General features: G+C 40.5%; 1 protein-coding gene across 1 annotated transcript; it reads left to right on the top strand.

Moving 5' to 3' along the window:
- LOC127692268 (sulfotransferase 1C2) lies at nucleotides 1-18,859 on the top strand. Its single transcript, XM_052192464.1, has 8 exons — nucleotides 1-179; nucleotides 7,925-8,102; nucleotides 8,435-8,560; nucleotides 12,561-12,658; nucleotides 15,962-16,088; nucleotides 16,565-16,659; nucleotides 16,749-16,929; nucleotides 18,742-18,859. Exons 2-8 carry the CDS (start codon nucleotides 7,952-7,954, stop codon nucleotides 18,852-18,854), a joined length of 891 nt encoding a protein of 296 aa, XP_052048424.1. The 5' UTR covers nucleotides 1-179; nucleotides 7,925-7,951; the 3' UTR covers nucleotides 18,855-18,859.
- The last annotated feature ends 2,263 nt before the right edge of the window (nucleotides 18,860-21,122 follow it).

The following is a 21,122-nucleotide window of genomic DNA, read 5'->3' as shown; positions in this document are numbered from 1 at the left end:
CACACTGAGTGCAGAGCCTTTGAGATTGATTGCTAAAGGTTGGGTACTTTTGGCACAGTAAAATTTGAGCCTCTGTGCTTCCCATACACCAGAAATACTTTGCTCCTTCTCTCAATGTACTTTTGTACTCACTGAACACTGGGCAGTCCAGCTTTCGGCTTACCAACAAGAGCTTGAAGGTAAGAACACAGCTTATCTGAAATATTTGGCCTACTTGATGGTGTATGTTCTTTTTATTATTATTATTTTATTGGATATTTTATTTACTTATATTTCAAATGTTATCCCCTTTCCTGGTTTCCCCTCTGGAAACTTCCTATCCCATTCTCCCTCCCCCTGCCTCTATGAGGGTGCTCACCCACCCACCCACTCACTCTTCCCTGCTCTGGCATTGCCCTACACTGGGGCATCGAGCCTTCACAGGAACAAGTGCCTCTCCTCCCATTGATGTCCAACAAGGCCATTCTCTGCTTCATATGCGGCTGGAGCCATGGGTTGCTCCATGTGTACTCTTTTTGGTGGTTTAGTCTCTGGGAGCTCTGGGGTGGGGGTGGTCTGGTTGGTTGATAGTGTTGTTCTTCCTATGGGATCATAAACGCCTTCAACTCCTTCAATCCTTTCTCTAACTCCTCCATTGGGGAGCCCATGCTCAGTCCAACAGCTGGCTAAGAGCATCTACCTCTGTATTAGTCAGGCTCAGGCAGAGTCTCTCAGGAGACAGCTGTATCAGGCTCCTGTCAGCAAGTGTTTCTTGGCATATGCAATAGTGTTTGGTGTCTGCATATAGGATAGATCCCCAGGTGGGCAGTCTCTGGATGGCCTTTCCTTCAGTCTCTGCTCCATACTTTGTCTCTGTATGTTCTTAGTATTCAGTCATACACGTGCTAATGTGTAAGTAGAGTAACTGAAGTCAGAAAGATTCTAAGTCCCAAGAAACCTAAGAAAAATAATACAAAGCATGTTAAGCCAACACTGGCTGTGTTCAACTTAGAAACACCTCTCCAAGATACCATCTCTTCATGCACCCTGAACTTTTCTCTGACAAAGCCTCAACTATTGCTAGCCAACTGGACTTCTCTGGCTATGACTATTTCTTCACCACACCAGAACCTCCTTTTGTCTAACTCTTTGGCAACCACTCAAACTAGACCTATAAAAGGGACTGGACCATTTCTCCTGCATAAGGAGGTTACTTACATAAGCAAGTAACCATAGCACCATGGCATAAGATCTGTAAAGTTCACATGCAAAGTTAGAACCCCTTGCAGCTGAAGGTGGAGGACTGCTATGATTTCAAAACCTATCTGGAGGACAATGTGAAGATCTGTCTCTGAAAGCAAAATGAAAGGTTAACTCTATGGAAAAGACTAGAGATTGTTTTACAAATAAAGCCACAAGGACCTGGTCTTACAGGATGAAAAGGAGGCTGCCTGGGAATGTCTGTGTGTCTATCTGCCCTATTCTAAAAAAAGCAGTGACCATAGCTGAGGCAACTTATACATAGAAGCCAAAAGAGCTTTTTTTTCTCTCATGTTCTACATGCTCTGGGCCATCTTTCCACCTGTGTGCTTCTTGACCTTCTTAACCATGAGGTTTTCAGAGGTAGAACGTGTCCTCATTCTAAGCATCGGATGTACCCAACCTGCCAGGCACCAGTGCTCAGCAGTCCAGGAGACTGCAGTCAGTTCTTTCCCTGTGATCACTGCTTCTGCTCAGCAGCAGAAGGGAGGTTTGCGCCACACATGAACTCCAATTCTGGGAACATATGCAAACCTGAGAATCTGATTTCAGCTGAGTGCCTATGGCTTTTGCATCAGTATAAGATCAAACATTAAGAAACCTCTACCCCTCCCAACATTGTCAAACTGGGAATGGTGCACACTGGACAAACCTCTACTATAGAGCCATACATCAGCCCCTACCTGACTCACTTTACATACTTCCATGGCCTCACCCAGCCCCTCATCTCTACTTGTATATCATACAAACTCTATTACAGAGCTGGTTTCTGTCAATTGAAGATTTTCTGTCCTTACCTCCAGGCCATAACTCTAAACCTAGTAAGATTTCATCAAGTAACAAAGGAACACTAAGAAATAATTAATTTCCTTTATTTTTCCAATGTTCAATAAAACATTTGGTTTCTGAACTTGAATAGATCATCCTAGTCTTCTCAATTTCAAAAAATTTCCCACAAAAGTCCCAGATCAGGGTGTTAGCCAGTATGGTTTCTCAAGGCCTTTTCCTCTGCTTGCAGGGGGGCATCTTTTACTATGTCTACACATGATGTTTCCTGTGTACATCCCCTGGTGTTTCCCTAAGGGCCTAAATCTCTTCTAAGTAAAACCCCAATATGATAGAATTGGAGTCTCATCTCAATTTAATCATGTCTTTAGGGCCCTGTCTCAAACTGTCACATTCTACGGAATGGAGATTCGATCTCAACATGTGAATGTGGAGGCACACAGTGCAATTCATCATATCCAACAATGCTTTTGCAATATTAGTTTATACTAATAGTTTTCTGATGCTCACAAATTGAGCAGTTTAAAATGACATAATACGATTCGGTAGTACATGTCTATAAACAGCATTTTGGAGGCAAAGGCAGAGACAGAGGGAGAGGCAGAGGCAGAGAGGCAGAGAGGCAGAGAGGCAGAGAGGCAGAGAGGCAGAGAGGCAGAGAGGCAGAGAGGCAGAGAGGCAGAGAGGCAGAGAGGCAGAGAGGCAGAGAGGCAGAGAGGCAGAGAGGCAGAGAGGCAGAGGCAGAGGCAGAGGCAGAGGCAGAGGCAGGATACTGACAAGTTTGTGGCCAACCTGGTGTACTTGATATTATATAGCAAGACTGTTTAGAAAAAAAAAGGATGAGTTGATTAATTCAAAATTTTTGCTTTATTCTTATTTTGCTTTGTGCCAGATAGGTCTGCTTCTGCCCTTGGGGTATCCAGGTACCATTGTGCACTGGGGAGGACTGAAAGGAATGAAGCTTACTCTGGTGGTGGATTTCATAGGGTCTTAGGTGGCGTGAATGCAAGGGGATAAATAGCCTTCTTCAGAGATGGTTTTCAGTGAAATAGCTCTCTCTTATTGGGGGTACTAAGAGGAGTAAATAGGGGTTTTCAGAGTGTTGGTCACATTACTGGCCAGTGTCCAGGTGCTGGGAATGCTCATTTATATGCAGAAGAATATCTGCTTCCTGGTCATATCCTTATAGGGAGAGAGAGAGAAAATTTAATCTGTAATTTGGCCATTGTTAGGCTATATGACTAACAAGGGTGGCAGAGGTGTGAATCATAGGGGTTATGTGCACAGGGCGTGCAGGCAGAGGAAGGAAGAAAACGGTCCTACTCCTGCTGGTCTCAGGACGAGATCTTTTAGGGCTTGGACACATCAACCTTACTTTTGCTCTGGATTGGCTCCCCAGATGGCATAGCTTTCCAGACCCACAGGTTTCATGCTTTGAAATAGTCTTACTGTAACCTAGACTGGCCTCAAACTCACAGTCTTTCTGCGAGCTTCCCTCACGTTGCTCGCCATCATACCCTGCTGGTCACTTTAACTGTTGCTGGTCAGAAGTCTGAGGAGATTAGAGCTGCTGGGTAAAATGAAGGTGCCACACTGCCCTCCTGGAGGATCAGGGAAAGCATCCCTCTTCAGTTCACCTGCTGGACATCAGCTTTCAGTTCTGTCATGCAGGTGAAGGACTGAGGCTGCTGCCTCTGCTTTGCCTTCAGCTTCTAAAGGCCTTGACGTCTATTCCCCTCTGTCTCTGAGCTGATAGTGGGAACTGCATCATCAGTACACTTTGAGGACTCCCACATCCACCACCAAAGATCTATTGGAATTCCAAATGAGAATGTCTTTGGGAACTGTTATATTGGATACCAAATTTTACATTTGAAATGGACAAAAATACATTGAGTAATAACAATTCCTGTGCTAGTTTCCTTTGTGAGTATGGGCTTATTGCAGGAGTGTCTTAAATTTCATTGCACACCTACAACTTAAAATGAGGCAATTTTTAAAGAAGTATGATGAGATTTCTGGTCTAGCTGAGGTCATGAAGAAGCCATTGATTTAGTGTTTTGTAAGGCTTCTGATATTTAGAGGGATAATTATTACTCATGCTAAAATTGTGACATGAATTAAAAGGGAAGGAAGAATTTAGAGAAGGGCCTAACATAGAAAGTATGTTAGAAATGCCAATGCTCCAAACCAAGCGAGGTAGCTTACACTTGTCACTTCAGAACCAAGGAGACTGAAGCAGAAGGATTGTGAATCCAAGGCTAGTCTGGGCTACACAGTGAACAATGGGCCATCCTGAGATATGTAGAACAACCCTACTCACTCTCACCCTTGAAAAAAGAAAGGGAAGGGAGATGGCAATATTCTGTTTTCCTCTGCTGAAGTTGATTAAATCACATCTCAGAGTTTTATGAGAAGTCCACCCTCTCTGCCATACTACAACTCTAGCTGCTGCTCATATTTGAAGTGCTTTCAAGAAGAACCAGGTTATCATTTTCTAAAAGCACTGTATCCATTCTAGAGAACTCAGCTTTCTCTGGGAATCTCTCACTCTGATAGCTGGTCTGGCCATTCTGGGCACAGTTTTCCTTTCTTTCACTCACTGGACTGGCTGAGCTACTTTCCTTTACTTAATTTCTAGCAATTGTTTACTGTTAAACTTTCCATAAAACCCTTCTCTGCTAATGTTCTCTGGCTTGAGTTAAGTAAAAAATTTTTTAAAAATTATAATAAATATAATAAAGGTGCTTAGTGTAGCACTGAAGCCGTCACTGAGCAGCAGTAGTGGACGTCTTTTGAAACTTCAATAGTAACTTTCTCTTGAATAATAGAGGCGCATTCCTCCTACCCCTCTATTTGTATATTTATCAGTTTCTAGGTATAGCAACCAACTGCAAACAGTGCAAAATTGTGCACGCCGAGAAAGACATGAAGTAGAATGTAAGCACATGAGAAGATATTCACCATTAGTCATGAAGGAAAAGTAAAACAAATCTATTGGGATAGATATTTAAGGGAGATACACGTCAGTGACAATCAGAGAGTACTATACACTGCTGGCGGACCTCTTATGATACAGCCACTGTAGAAAAGTTCCATGAAAATTTCTCAAAAATGTGAACATACTATCTTACACATCTGCACTGAGTTATGAACCCAAAATTATGAACATAGAAGCTTAGATATTGGTGCATTGTGTTTATAGCACAATAGTTGAAAGTAGGCACTCTGAGCAACCATGAACAGGGAAATGGATAAACAAACCACACTACAAGCAGGCATGCAATAAAAGTCAGCATTAACAGAAGAAAATCTGTGTTTTTTCCACTAGATGGTTTTAGCTCCTTTGTCAAAGATTTAGCTCCTTTCAAAGGTTTTAGCTCCTTTGACCAGAGGTGTGTGGACTCCTTTCTTTTTTTTTTTTTATTTTATTTTTTATTCAATATATTTTTTATTTACATTTCAAATGATTTCCCCTTTTCTAGCCCCCCACTCCCCGAAAGTCCCATAAGCCCCCTTCTCTCCCCCTGTCCTCCCACCCACCCCTTCCCACTTCCCCGTTCTGGTTTTTCGCTATACTTCTTCACTGAGTCTTTCCAGAACAAGGGGCCACTCTTCCTTTCTTCTTGTACCTCATTTGATGTGTGGATTATGTTTTGGGTATTCCAGTTTTTTTAGGTTAATATCCACTTATTAGTGAGTGCATACCATGATTCACCTTTTGAGTCTGGGTTACCTCACTTAGTATGATGTTTTCTAGCTCCATCCATTTGCATAAGAATTTCATGAATTCATTGTTTCTAATGGCTGAATAGTACTCCATTGTGTCGATATACCACATTTTTTGCATCCACTCTTCTGTTGAGGGATATCTGGGTTCTTTCCAGCATCTGGCAATTATAAATAGGGCTGCTATGAACATAGTAGAGCATGTATCCTTATTACATGGTGGACTCCTTTCTGGGTCTTCAGTTCTATTCAGTTGATCTACCTGTCTGTCTCTGTACCAGTACCACGCAGTTTTTAATCTCAATTGCTCTGTAGTACAGCTTGAGGTCAGGGATTGTGATTCCTCCAGAAGTTCTTTAATTGTTGATTATAGTTTTCACTATCCTGGGTTTTTTGTTATTCCAGATAAATTTGAAAATTGCTCTTTCTAGCTTTATTGAAGAATTGTGTTGAAATTTTGATGGGGATTGCATTGAATCTGTAGATTGCTTTTGGCAGGATGGCCATTTTGACTATATTAATCCAGCCGATCCATGAGCATGGGAGATCTTTCCATTTTCTGAGGTCTTATTTGATTTCTTTTTTCAGAGACTTAAAGTTCTTGTCATACAGATCTTTCCCTTGTTTAGTCAGAGTAACACCAAGGTATTATGTACTATTTATGACTATGGTGAATGGAATTATTTCTCTAATTTCTTTCTCAACCTTTAAAAGTCTTTGGGTAGAAGAAGGCCACTGAGTTAATTTTATATCCAGTCACTTTGCTGAAGTTGTTTATCAGCTGTAGGAGTTCTCTGATGGAATTTTTGGGGTCACTTGAGTATACTATCATTTCAGCTGCAAATAGTGATACTTTGACTTCTTCCTTTCCAATTTATATCCCTTTGACCTCTTTTTGTTGTCTAATTGCTCTAGCTAGGACTTCGAGTACTAAGTTGAATAGGTATGGAGAGAGTGGGCAGCCTTGTCTAGTTCTGTGGATACGTTGTTCCTTTAAAAAAAAGATTTATTTAATTATTATATGTAAGTACACTGTCTTCAGACACTCCAGAAGAGAGCGTCAGATCTCGTTATGGATGACTGTGAGTCATCATGTGGTTGCTGAGATTTGAACTCAGGACCTTTGGAAGAGCAGTCAGTGCTCCTAACCATCTCTCTAGCCCACTTTGGTCCTTCTTAGAAGGGGTACAAAATACCCATGGGACAAAAAACAGAGACAATGTGTGGAGCAAAGACTGAAGGAAAGACCATCCAGAGACTGCCCTACCTGGGGATCCATCCCTATACAGTTTCCAAACCCAGACACTATTGTGGGTGCCAATAAGTGCTAGATGATAGGAGCCTGCTATAGCTCTTTCCTGAGAGTCCCTGCCAGTACCTGATAAATACAGAGGGGATGCTTTCAGCCAACCACTGAACTGAGCACAAGGTCCCCAATGGAGAAACTAGAGATAGGACCCAAGGAGCTGAAGGGGTTTGCAGCCCCATAGGAGGAACAACAAGATGAACCAATCAGTACCCCAGAGTTCCCTGGGACTTAACCACCAACCAAAGAGTACACATGGAGGCAACCATAGCTCCAGCTGCATGGGTAGCAGAGAATGGCCTGATTGGACATCAATGAAAGGAGAGGCCCTTGGACCTGTGAAGGCTCATTGCCCCAGTGTAGGGGAATGCCAGGTCAGGGAAGTGGGAGTGGGTGGGTTAGTGAGCAGGGGGAGGAGGGATGGGATAAGGGATTTTCAGAGGGGAAACCAAGAAATGGGATAACATTTGAAATGTAAATAAAGAAAATATCTAATAAAAAAGAAAAGAAAATCTGCTTGCATGCCACAATACAGCCACTCCTTAAGAATTTTCAACTATATAAAAGTAACCATTCACAAAAGGACAAAATGAATTTACTTCTCTAAAGCATCTAGGGTTTAAGGAGATAAAAAAGGGAAATAATGGTAACCAGGTACCAGAGAACAGAGCTTTAGCACTAATGGGCTCCTAGTTTTCATCTAGGAAAGTGAAAAGTTTTCAGGACATGGACAGTGATGATGGATGAGCAGCAGGAATATTGTCAATGCCGCTGAGCCATCCACTTATGATAGTTGAGTCATTTTCATGTTGTGCATGCTTTATCACAGCACTTTAAGAATTCCATTCTGATCTTTTCTCACAGGGACTGGACCCTCCTCCCTGAGACATCATGGCCCTGACCCCAGAATTGAACAAACAAACACAACTGAAAGAGGTAGCAGGGATCCCACTGCAGGCTTCAACTGTGGACAACTGGAATCAGATTCAGACCTTCGAGGCCAAGCCAGATGACCTCCTCATTTGTACTTACCCTAAATCAGGTAACCTGGTAGAGTAATAGCCCCAGCCTCACTCTCCGAGCTAGCTGAACTCCTCGCCTAAGTTAGAACTTCCAACAATGAAAATCTGGCCCTTTTGTCCCACAATGGGCGCCACCTCAAATGTTTTCCCTGGAATTTTTGAATCCTACTCTCCTCTACCATTCATTTTTCTTTGGAAGAGGTGAGATTTGACTCTACTCTTCCACCTTTCACAGAGATCTGAAGTCTCCTATAAGAGCAGAAGGTGAAGCCAACATCTGCACCCATACCCCTTCATTAGTATGCTTGAAGACTAATAGGTTTCTGACTCTTAATCTTTATGGTCTCCCCAGGGACAACATGGATTCAAGAAATCGTGGACATGATTGAGCAGAATGGGGATGTAGAGAAGTGCCGGAGAGCCATCATTCAACACCGGCACCCTTTTATTGAGTGGGCACGGCCACCCCAGCCTTCAGGTAAGAGACCCTGGCTCCATATATGTTCCTCTCTTGTCTTACCTTTGTCCTTGTCTCTTCATCTTCTTTTTGTCTTTCCTGTCCCTCTGTCTCTCCCCCTTCCCCTCTTCTTTGTTATTTTAAACAGCATCTCTTTACACAACTCTGGATGTCCTGGAATCCATGATGTATATTAGGCTGGCCTTGAGCTCACAGAGATTCTCCTGTTTCTGCCTCCTGAGTGTTGGGTTAAATACATGTACCGCTCTTCCCAGATTCATCTCTTTTCTTTTCTCTGTTTCTACCAAATGTGAATCAGCAAGGAATATAGATGCATATGGAGGTAAAATTCTGCCTTATTTTTTTTTAGTATCCCTTTTCTCTGGTCACATGTAACTATAGAACAGAAGAAGGTATAGAACTCTCCTCACCAGCAGTTCACACCCCTTTGCTCTTAGTACTCTACCCTTTTATAACCAAGTGCTTTCTGGACAATGTCCAATGATTCAACATGTGCACACACACACACACACACACACACACACATGCACACACATATGCATGCACACACACATACACACCACACACATACACAGACGTGTATGCATACACACATGTGAACACACACACACACACACACACACACACACACCAAGAGGCAATTACCTTGCTCAGTTGAAATAAATAGTTAACCAGATGATTTTTCTTTTCATACATGAGAGAAAGTTCACAAGGACAACCAGAAGACAGAAATCAGGAGTAGGGACCAATCTTAAGTCATCACATTACAGAGTGATGTTAAGAGAAACTTTGGAACCCTTGAAATTGCTGTTGGAGAAGTCAGGACCATTCTAGTGGTGACTATGGTACTCCTGGAACAGTTGTTATCTGGCTTTGATAAATTCATTCAAATGTTTCAAGACAGAAAGCTCCTGATCAGATATACTTAGGAACTTGTAACCCAGGCTAGGGAATGTCTTCATGTCAGCCTATCCTTTTTGCATGTCTAGCTCTCCTGTCTCTAGAAATCCTTGACTGTATAGGTGGACATTTGCTTTGTAGTCCCACTCCTGGTCCAGCCTTTCTGTGAGTTGTCTACCTCAGTACAGAATATCCCAACTGTGATTTTAGTTGGTGTAGTCTTCCCAGTTATCTACTTTAACTCTCCTTCATAGGATTTGTTTCCTCCTTCCTATTGATCTGTTAGAACATTTCCTATCTATAATACCTTAACTTCTAGATCAATTAGACATTGAGATATAAAGCCTGTGAAGGTAATGAAACTGATATGAAGCATTTGCAGGTAATAAGAGGATAGTGCATGCTTCCTCACTTTTAAAGAAGGCTATTTTCATGTATCACAGCCAAGGGAGGCACAGAGAAATTTCCCAGATTCCCTCTATCCGTAAATGTTTTATTCTCTCATCCTTTCTTAAGATGGCAAATGTTTCATCTTCCAGATAGACACAACTTTATGTATTGTGTTCTGACTTTCTGAAGGCCAGAATTATCAGTCTCAATCTTAACAGGGGGTCACTGGGCACAGCTGCAGTGGTCAGAGAGGGCAGATGTCAACACAGCCTCTTCAGCTTTTCTTCCTTGGAACACCTCTTCACTCTGGTCCCCAGGAGCATGTCTAACTCACAGCCGCTTCTGCTCTGCCTTCTGTAAACCTTAACTCAAGTCACATTTCTTTCTTTTCTTCTTCCTCCTTCTCTTCCTCTCATTCCCCTTACCCTTACCCCTCCCCCATCCTCCTCCTCTTCTTCTTCTTCTTCTTCTTCTTCTTCTTCTTCTTCTTCTTCTTCTTCTTCTTCTTCTTCTTCTTCTTCTTCTTCTTCCACACTTCTCATTACTTTCTGTTTTTCTTGCCCTCTTTCACTGTTAACCAAATACCACCCATGAGCACTAACTCTAACATGACACTTTCTAGTTGAGATTTCTTTGCTAAACACATAGCCCCTTATCTGTGAGTTCAACCTCACTCAAATTTCTAGGAAATGAGCAGTATGTGGCCAGATTCTTCACCAAAATACGATATAATAACGTCCAGCTCAGCTCTCGATAGAGCAATTCTACACCGTCAAGAGTGAGCCTCCACTATCTACTCTTTTTTGGCACAGTGCTCTTCCAAATTTCCTTCAGAATGGTCCATTAAGCTTTGCATTTTAGGGATTTTAAGCTTGATGTTCAAATTTCAGGACACATTTATGAATGTCATGAAGCTTGAAACCACTGATCACATGGAGTCTATACTAAGCGAGCAGAGATGGATGCTAATGCTATTCACCCTTTTCTATTTATTTAATTTCTCATTGGGCTGCTGATACTCTGTGGTTGAGTCTTTCTGAAAACCCCATTATGGAAACACACACCCAGAGATATAGTTCATGGTCCAGTCAAGTTGACAATGGAAAGTAAGCATTATAGCTGGTCACCTTCCAAACCTCACGTCATAGAACAAAGGCACAATGTAACTTCATAACATGCTCTCTTGGGAGGGAAGAGGGCTTATGGGACTTGCGGGGAGTGGGACCCAGAAAAGGGGAAATCATTTGAAATGTAAATAAAAAATATATTAATAAAGAAAAAAATTTAAAAAAATCATGCCCTCCTGCTGTACATTTATACTTAAATGGCACTTATTAGTAGTAATTATTTTTAATTTTTCAACTATCTCCACTCTTTGTGTTACAGGCTTTCTGATTATTCATATAAGAGAATCTTTACCATTTTTGGGAGAATCACAGTCCAGATTCAAATGTGCAACCTAACAGCATCAATTCACACTAATCCTTGAAGCAACTTGGGATTAATTCTCTAAGCTCTCCACTGGCATTACTTGAAAAATCTGCTTCTTAGATTAAAGGAAAGACCTTAGGGAGAGTTTGACATATCTTTATTTCCCCTTACCCCAGTTTAACTCAATGATTCACAGAGCAAGTCCTTATAAGGCTTGTAAATAGAGGTGCAAAAATTATACATCATGTGTCAGCAAGGAAGAAACATCACTGCACAGAATCAGAGAGGAGGTTTGGCTCTGGCTGGCAGGGAGGGGAAAGAACCTGCTCTCTGTTCCTGACTGGCTCTGACTCAGTGAAACAAATTTGGTTTTTCTTGGCTTCCAGCTAATCATCCTCAACACAATAGACTGAATTCCTTTAGGTTCCCATAAAAGGCTTTGAGTGTTGAGAGGGACACTAAGGGGAGTTTGCTTCAAGATGAAAATCTTGTTAGAAGTATTGTTAACCCCATGAACCATACAGACAAATAACAGATGAAAGGACTCTGATGAGACTCAAGAAACATGGTAGAATGAGGGAAGTCCGTTCTTATAGGTCTCAGAGGAATTGGGGGTTTCATGAACCTTGGCTGTTTCTGATTCCTATACAGTAGCAGAGGAAGGAAGAAGAGGAGAAGGAGGAATAGAGATCCCAGGGTTGGAATGTATGACTCTGGTGAAACATATCAGGCACATTTATTGAGGTTGAACACACTACACAGGTGCGAGATGTGTTGCCCTTGGTGACTTTCTGATCTTCTTGTGACTGGTAGCTTGAGCCTCTAAATTTTCTTAAAGAGCAAAGAATGAATTCTTTCTTCCTCCCAAAATTTGAGGACCCAGAAAATCTCTTATTCTGAGGGTTTAGATATAAGAACATTTAAGTTTTTAGTGGGCTTTGCTGATTCCTTTATAGAAGAAAAAGTCTGCACCTGGGAAGCAGAGGCTGTTCTGAGGAGCAGTCTTGTTTGGATTTTCTTAATAACACACATTTATCTAAGTCTCCATCTTATCTTGTAAAAACTGACAGTAAATTCACTCAAAGCTAAAATTCAGCTCTTAATTTATGTAAACTTACAAACACAAAAGCAATACCAATAATCTTTCTAAGGCTCTCGCTGACCCCCAAAGGCAAAAATAGGAGAATCTATGTGTGGATGGCTTCTCTGAGCAGCACCTGGAGTGGATATTTTCACGTGCTGGACATACTGTGCAGTCATCTCCTGAATTCCTTTACAGGTGTGGACAAAGCCAATGAGATGCCAGCTCCAAGGATATTAAGGACCCATCTTCCCACCCAGCTGCTGCCACCATCTTTCTGGTCAAACAACTGTAAGGTAAGCAGCAATAGTTCTCATAGGGGTTGGAGCAGGCAGCACAGAGATCCAGCCCTCCAGAGCCTGGGTGAGAATACATTCCTCAGCACTATCTACCATCTACCTCTGAGACCTAATACTCTGCAGTAACGTCAAACACCAGGCTAGACATAGTAGGGTGTTTCCCTGGATGCTTTCAAATCTGATGTGAAGGCAGAGGCCGGACTGAGGTGTTGGAGATCATCTGCTCTTCAGTGAAGCAGACTGGGAGTGGGAGCAGTAACCACAGGCTGAAGACTATAGGAGGACGTATGGAATGGTGCACAAACAAGACTGAGCAGATCAAGTGCAGAGGACTGCTGTTCAAAGGGTAGATCCTAGTGGAGCCACAGAGGAGGCTTGGCTGCCGTCTCAGCAGCCTACAGTCCTGTTTCACTTTTTTCTAGGACTATGTTATGTACCCTAGTGTCTTGTCTAGTATGTTCCTGACACATTAAGGATGCTGGACCACGGTAGGAGTGTACAAGGGAAGAATAACCCTGCAGTGGATGGAGCTGAGATCCCAGGATGAGGGATAGCTCTTCTAAGGGTATTCTTTTTCTAAGTGAGAAATAGAGAAAGAAAGTAAAAAAGGGACTGAAGAGATGGTTCAGTGGTAAAGAGCATTGGCTGTCTTTATAGTGGACACAGGCTCAGTGTGCTAGCTCCCACATGGAGGCTCACAGCTGTCTGAAACTTGAGTTGAAGGAGATCTGATGCCCTCTTCTGGTTTCTGTGGATACTGCATGTGCATTTGGCATGTTCATATAAGCAGGCAAAACATCAATATAAATAAAATTATTACATAATTTAAAATTTAAGGATTATTTTAAAAGTATTAAAATATTTCTTGATAGCAGGAGTATAGTTGGGACTCCCATGATCAAATGACTTGTCTACTGTTGGTAAAGCTGGGTGAGGAATGACAATTCTATTCCTGGCAATACTGAGACCAGCTGTCAGAAAACCACTGAGAAACACCTCTTGACATTGTCCAACTGAGATAAAATAAGTTGTGAAAAATGCTTAAGTTACAAGAAATAAAGTGGAAAAAAAATAAGAAAAGCACAATTAGCCTGGAGCTGTACATGGGTATTTGATGCCCTGGGTAATTCAGCAACGTTAGCTTTACTGTTTGACATGGGCTGTAACACAGCTCAAGCACACGAAGATCAGAGAACGAGGCGGGAGAGCAGAGATGCCATGGGCCAGCAGCCTCCATGTATACGCAGGTGGAGGAGTTGAGCTCTGTAGTACAGAGAATAATCTTCAATGGCTATATTTTTAGTTTTGAATTAGTGAGTTTATGAAGTATATATAGCAAGCCAAAGAAAAAGAATACATAGGAAGCAGCAGACAGACAGAAGGATGGGAGAGATAGACAGAAAGACAGAAATATAACAAATCAGGTCCTGAAAGCAGAAACTGACTGGGCAAGCTCTCTTGAGTCTGTAAGCTGGTGTTCCCAGCAGAGAGAGTGCCATGCACGGTATAGTGTGCCCCTGGGTGAGGCTTCCTGGTCAAGGGACAAATCACAGCTGGAACATAACATTATAAAGGTAGGACTCACAAACATCTAGCAAAACTACTGATGAATCTCCATTAGGACAGCCAGTCAGCTTACCCATCAAGAGTGTCAACATCAACAGATCCTGTGCTCACAACATTTTCCAGAAACTGACTGAGGAAGTTAAGCATCAGCTGGAATTTAACACTGAGCTTTCTGTCTATGTCTAAGAGCTGATCTTCTAGCATCTCTTTCCCAATTGGCTAAACAAATAACACCTGTAGGAAATAGGTCACCTTCCAGATGTTCTCTGTAACACAAAAGGTTTACTTGGACTATTTTGCTGTTCTCCTCCCTTTCTGTCACAGAGTTAGTGGAGTAGTCTCTTCCCAGATAAGGGATCTTGAGAGCACTTAGAAAAACATGCTTGGTGTTGAAGTGTGTGTGGAGTAACCCCACTTCCAGAGCCAGCTTCTTAGTGAATTCAAACAGCAGAAGGCAGTTTACCAATATAGTGTACATTGCAGGTGGTAAAGGAGATCAGGGATTTGGGTCAGGCTTCTGGGTAGCCTTGAGTCATCTCTCAAAGGTTTTAAAATTAATTCCCTCTTCTTGACCAGGACACTGCATGAAAGTCAGCATAAGATGACCCCAGTGCCAGAAACACCAGTATACCTAACAGAAATGCATAGGAATCTTATCTGAAGAGTCATCTCAGCTCAGATCCTCAGATTACCAGTGATCATGATCATAACTTACAGCAAACATAAGGGCAGAGTCTATCATAAGGGCGTCTGCTAAAGAATAGCCAGAGTTAGCTCCAAAAACTTCTGACAAACCTGTTATATGCAAAAATAAGAAAATGTTAATGCTGTAAAAATAAATATCTTTATCAAAAATGACATAAAGAAATAAGATGTGATTTTAAGTCAAATCATCAAATAAAGAAATGGTGGTTTATAATTGCATATATATGTATATATTATATATACATATTTAGAGATTTATATATAAAACACTGAAAATTAAAAACCAGAACTAGCCTAACTCCCAGCCTCTGTGCATCTGAATAGAGAAGTATATGAACTTGGAAATGGAATTAAAGAGGGCTGAGGAAAGGTGAGAGTCATGTGATATGGCTTGAACTCACATACATGAAATGGAAAGAAGACATTCATAAAATGTCAGGCAATACTGAGGTGAAAGGCAACCTGAGGTACAAAGTACAAGAATTCAAGTGAAAAAAAATTAAACCAGCACTTTAGAAAATTCTTTCCATTGGAGCGCAGCAGCATGTTGACTTGGAGAAATTATGGGCTAGATGTCTAGCAAGGTGACAAGGTCTCCCAGCAGGGCCCTTATTCAAATGCACCTGGCATTTGTTTATTCTATGTGAAACCACACAGATTAAAGAATGGTCATCATAGACAAAGGTTTGTGCTCACAGCAAGTAGGATCCATGGTGCTGCTCCACATCAAAACACCAGGTGGAGCTATTGCTTTCCCTCAGAAACCAAGATGGCTTCTTAGCTGGGTAACAGGTCAGAGTTTCTAGAGGAAGAGTTTACTCCTGATAACAAGAGGGAAATCAAGACTTGAGATAACCATTAATAAGTTATGGCTGGGCTGGACGTAGCATAATTGGCAACAATGCTCTCGTCTGAGTCTTGCTGCCAGGGCAGTAGAGCTGAGCGTCCCCCAAGAGGACTCAGCCAGAGCAAGAACTCAGAACTTTGAGTTTTTGTGACCCTTTAACCCACCTCTCTTCTTCTCCAAAGTTCCTTTATGTGGCTCGAAATGCTAAAGACTGCATGGTTTCCTACTACCACTTCTACAGGATGAGCCAGGTGCTCCCAGATCCAGGCACCTGGGATGAATATTTTGAAACCTTCATCAATGGAAAAGGTAAATAAATAAAAATACTTTGCACCCCTCCAACCCCCTTCTCCTGTGTTCTTGCTCCAAAGATGCTAAGTTGAGAGAGCTACCCCGTGACAGTCGATTCCCCAGTGTGTCCTGTGATTATTTCAAAAGCCTTTATTTGGGGATTCCTGGCCTATAGACTTCCCTCAGCTTGTGTGTCCCTGTCATAATGGTAGTACAGGTGATCGTGCATAATCAACATGATGCTATTTTAATTATCATATTAAGGGAAAACATCAAGACTGACACAAAATACATGACCAAGCAGAATCAAGCAGTTCAGTATCCTTGAGATGTATCTGATACAGATTTTTGCCTTCTTTGATGTACTTTAACTTAAAAAACAAAAGAAAATGAAACAAAAACAGCAGCAGCAACAACAACAACAGAGAAACACTGCCCAACTCTTCTGACTCTCATAAGTTTGTGGACATGAAAACTGTTCTTGTCTGTTACAGTAAGTTGGGGATCCTGGTTTGACCATGTGAAAGGATGGTGGGAAATTCGAGACAGATATCAGATTCTCTTCCTCTTCTATGAAGATATGAAGAGGGTAAGTAAATTCCTGACAGTGTTGTTTGGAAAAGTGTGATAGTGTGAAAACTATCTTCTAGTCCAACTCAATGTTATCCTCACTCACAGGACCCAAAGCAAGAAATTCAGAAGGTGATGCAGTTTATGGGAAAGAATTTGGATGAAGATGTGGTGGATAAAATAGTCCTGGAGACGTCATTTGAGAAAATGAAAGAGAATCCTATGACAAATCGTTCTACAGTCCCCAAATCTATCCTGGACCAGTCCATTTCTCCCTTCATGAGAAAAGGTTTGTGGGGCTTCTTTATCTCTAATTCTGAGAAAGTCCCCCTACAATCCACATATTATGATTCTTAGAAGGCTAGAGATTTGTTCCTAGTATACAAGAGACTCTACAAGGTACATCTTACAGATAACTAAGACCAGAGCTATCCTTGGTGCACACCGCAATGGGAACCCTGCCTGAGGTTAGACTGATCAGAGCTGAGATCTTGGAACTAGGAAGGAACCACTCTGATGTAAAGCTCTACCTGTTGTGAGTATAGCTGGTATCCACTTGCATGCTTTCTGTCTTTTACTCCTGTGCCTTTCTTCTATTCCATAGCTGCTGCTTCTGTTTCAGCTTCTGCGCATAAATTAGTTTGACTATGAAGAGTGACTCATGACAGTTTCAGGACTTTCAACATGTATTACTGAGACCCAGCCTCTTAATGCTTCCTAGATTTTGAAAGAATTCTGTTCAGTCCAGATGGTCCAGTTTTAAGTGGAAAATGTTTTTAAATTAGTACATTAAATAATTGTTAAATCGATACTCTTTCACATAGATCCTCACTAAACCCCACTGCAAGAAGCTAAACATGGAGTGAAGCCCCTCTCTCTGCCTCATTAGCAGACATATTTCTTTTCCACACCAGTGCAACCAGGACTGGCATTTACACAGTGCTCCAGAACATCTTTTCTTTTACTTTTAGCATATGAGTTAATTCATTTTATTGTCCTTGCAATATACCAAGTATCACAGGCCCTGAAACAAAATCAAACACTTCCACCTCTTTCTCCCTTAATCTCTGGTGAGGATTTGACACATAGCCTTTTCCCAGCCCATCCTTATCCATCACTCTTTGCACACACGTGTGTTTGCTTATTTGCTTGCTCACTTTGGCCCATAGAAACACAAATACAGATATCATGACAGAAATCTGTTGGCTATAACACAAACTGTGGTTACATTATACACTTTGGTTTACTAGAATTGAGCTGTTTCTTCAGCGCAAGAAACACAGATCTCTACATATCACTGTTTGTACTTGTGCTTTATAGATACTGTTAGTCATCAAATTATTTCTCTAATTATAGAAATTATAAATACCATGTTTACATTATATGATCTATGTTATAATGAACATTTTTTTGTTCACCAAACCACATAATTTCCATAAGAATCATAGGTATTACAAAGAGTATCTCCCTATCTAAAATTATTTTTAACAAGTACTTGTTGAAAAATAGTATCTCATTCTAACAATGTTATCTATATAAAAATCAATTCATGGAAATTAACTCTACAATTCAATAAATTTTTATAAACAAAGAAAACTATGCAATCAGGACATGAATCAAAGAAACAATTCCACCACCTTGGGCAATATCCTGTGATATCCTTTTAAGGAAATCTCTTCCTACAGAGAAAAATGTTTTCATCTCTCACTGTAGGTTGATTTTGCTTTCTCTTAGATTGAATATACATGAAATATCACATTATGTATTTTCTTATGTCCAGGATCTTTGGCCAGTTTACCATCTTAAGAGCTGCTGGCATGTTTATGTCTACCATTTGTTTATTTTTTATAAGTATGACTATCTAGTATATGTAAGTACCACAGTCAAGCCGGGTCACCTTGAGATAAATGACCACTTGGTTTAGAAGCTGGTGCCCCTGACAAAGACAACTAGAGCCCTTTTTATTCAGACAGAAGGGGTAAGGTGATGAGGAACTGGGCTCCTGTCAGGACAGTTCCAGTGTGGGCACTCCACACTCCAGTCATGGACACAAAGTTTGTCAATCAGAGGCTGATGCTCCTACCTGGGATTTGTCTTTTAGGAACTGTGGGTGATTGGAAGAACCACTTTACTGTGGCCCAGAATGAGAGGTTTGATGAAATCTATAAGCAAAAGATGGGGAGAACGTCTTTGAACTTCTGCATGGAACTCTGATCAAAGTGTGAAGACATCAAGAGCAGGAGTCTGTCTGCCTCAACCCAGCCAAAGGAAGCTCTAAAAGCAAGCTGTACATGCCAAGGATTGTGGCTCTGACCCTGTGATTACTAACATCACATTATAATTCATAAAAGCAGATCATGTCCAGGGTATACTTTTCTCTACTATTCAGTACAAATCAGTAAGACTGCTTAATGAGCCAATAAATAAATAAATAAATAAATAAATAAATAAATAAATAAATAAATAAAAACCTTGTCAAGGCAGATGCACAGATGAATCCTGAATATGTATCTATTGTGACATGAATATACTTTATCTTCCCAAAACTAGGGATATGAGTAACATCCATTAGCCAAAGTTGAGTAGGCTTTGGTCTTTGCAGATTCACACTATAATGGGTGTATAGAAAGATATTGTGAACATAGAGAACATAGTTTAACAGTGGCTAGAGCAGCTGCTCAAGAAATTTGAAATTGCCTTCTTAAAGTGTTACTATTTTGATAATAAAGAATATGTGATCTTTGAGCAAGTTCAAACTTTGTTAGAGAAATAGCAGCAACACAAGTTAATGCATCTGCTGCTGGATTTTCCTCAGATTGCAGGCCGGGAGTTCAATATGAACACTGATGTGCCCCCACATAATATGGATGTTTTCAATTTCTCATGCTATATTGAATTTACTGAATTGTTAAAATTGACTATTCTGAGATTTTAGATAAGAGAGAGTCTCCAGCATTGATAAAGCTCGAGTGATAAATTGGCTATCTGTATATAAATTAAAAGGAGACTATTCCAAAAGTTTGAACACAACTACAGCTTTTAATTCAATGACCTGAGTAGATGCAGATTCAAACGCAGTTACCTTTTTTTAAATAAAATGTACAGGCAGCTCTTCCATTAGAGTAACCATCAGTAAAGACTAAAGCAACTTGTTTTTATAGGAGTTGTGTTAAAATCATGGGCAAATACAAACTCATAAAGACTAGCAAATTGTATCAATTTAGGGCAAGGATAATGACTAAATCTTTTCCTGAAAAATTTGCAAGTATGATAGGTCAAACATCCACATTTTGATAGAGTCAATCAATTTACAATTTAATAAAAGGTATAAGAATTTCATTGGTATCCTTTCCAAAATATATGTATAATCCTTCTTTGCATAGTTACACTAACATGGCAACCACTTCATAGTAAGGAGTGATTACTTTAGCAGGAGAGACTGGTAGATGTACCTAGAGTAAGGTTCCATTCTGTCACAACACCACAGTAGGCATATGTGAAGTGGGTAAAATATAAGCTCCCCATGGCCTAGCATAGTCAATACAATGAATTACTAGTTGTTATGTAGCCTTTTGACTCTAGATAATGCTTGATGTATTTCCTCAGTTATAGTCTAAGGAGATAGAGGATCAGAATCTCCTTTTAAGATATCAAACACTGGCTTTAATTCGCCTGCACTTAGCTTTAAGTATGGTATAAGCCTATTTGTATCTCCTAATAGTTTCTGAAAATCATTTAAAGTTTTTAATTTATCTTTTCTCAGCTGTATTTTTTGAGGTAAAATAGTTTTTGGATATAATTTGTGTCCTAAATATTTATAGGTGGGCTCATGCTGAATTTTCTATGGAACAATAACCAACACTTTTTTATTTAATGCCTGTTGTAATTGGACACAGGCTCAGAGTAAAGAACCTTCATTTTTGTCAGCTAACAACTTATGATCCATATAATACATATATGTATATATATAAATATAATACATACAAATATATATACACACATATACATGTGTATATAAACATTTATCAATAGCAATTGCTTAAGCTACAAACTTTTGGCATGAAGTGGAATGATTATCCATGCCCTATAATAAAACTTTCCAATGGAATCTCCTAATAGGTTCTTTAATGTTGGTAGATGGAACACTAAAGGCAAATCTCTTGCCATTTTGGAGATGAAGGGGAATGGTATAAAATCATTCCTTTAAATCTAGTATAATCTTATAAGTATTAGAAGGAATACCTGAGAGTATAAGTAATCTGGGTTGTAAAGCACCCATTACTTCCATAGTTTCACTGAACTTTCTTAGATCTTGAAATAGCCTCCATTTCCAATCACAAATATAGGAGAGTTTCAAGGAGAATTGGAGGGTTCAATATGACCTCTGTCAAGTTGCTCCTGCATTAACTTTTCTGCAGTAGCATTTTTTTTCAGCATTAAGAGGCATAAAGGAGAGTCATTAATCCAGGTAATCTATTTTTT

The sequence above is a fragment of the Apodemus sylvaticus genome, chromosome 9 (assembly GCF_947179515.1).
Source record: "Apodemus sylvaticus chromosome 9, mApoSyl1.1, whole genome shotgun sequence".
NCBI lineage: Eukaryota > Metazoa > Chordata > Mammalia > Rodentia > Muridae > Apodemus > Apodemus sylvaticus.
Note: the sequence above shows the minus strand (reverse complement) of the source record. Positions and strands in the feature narration are given on the sequence as shown.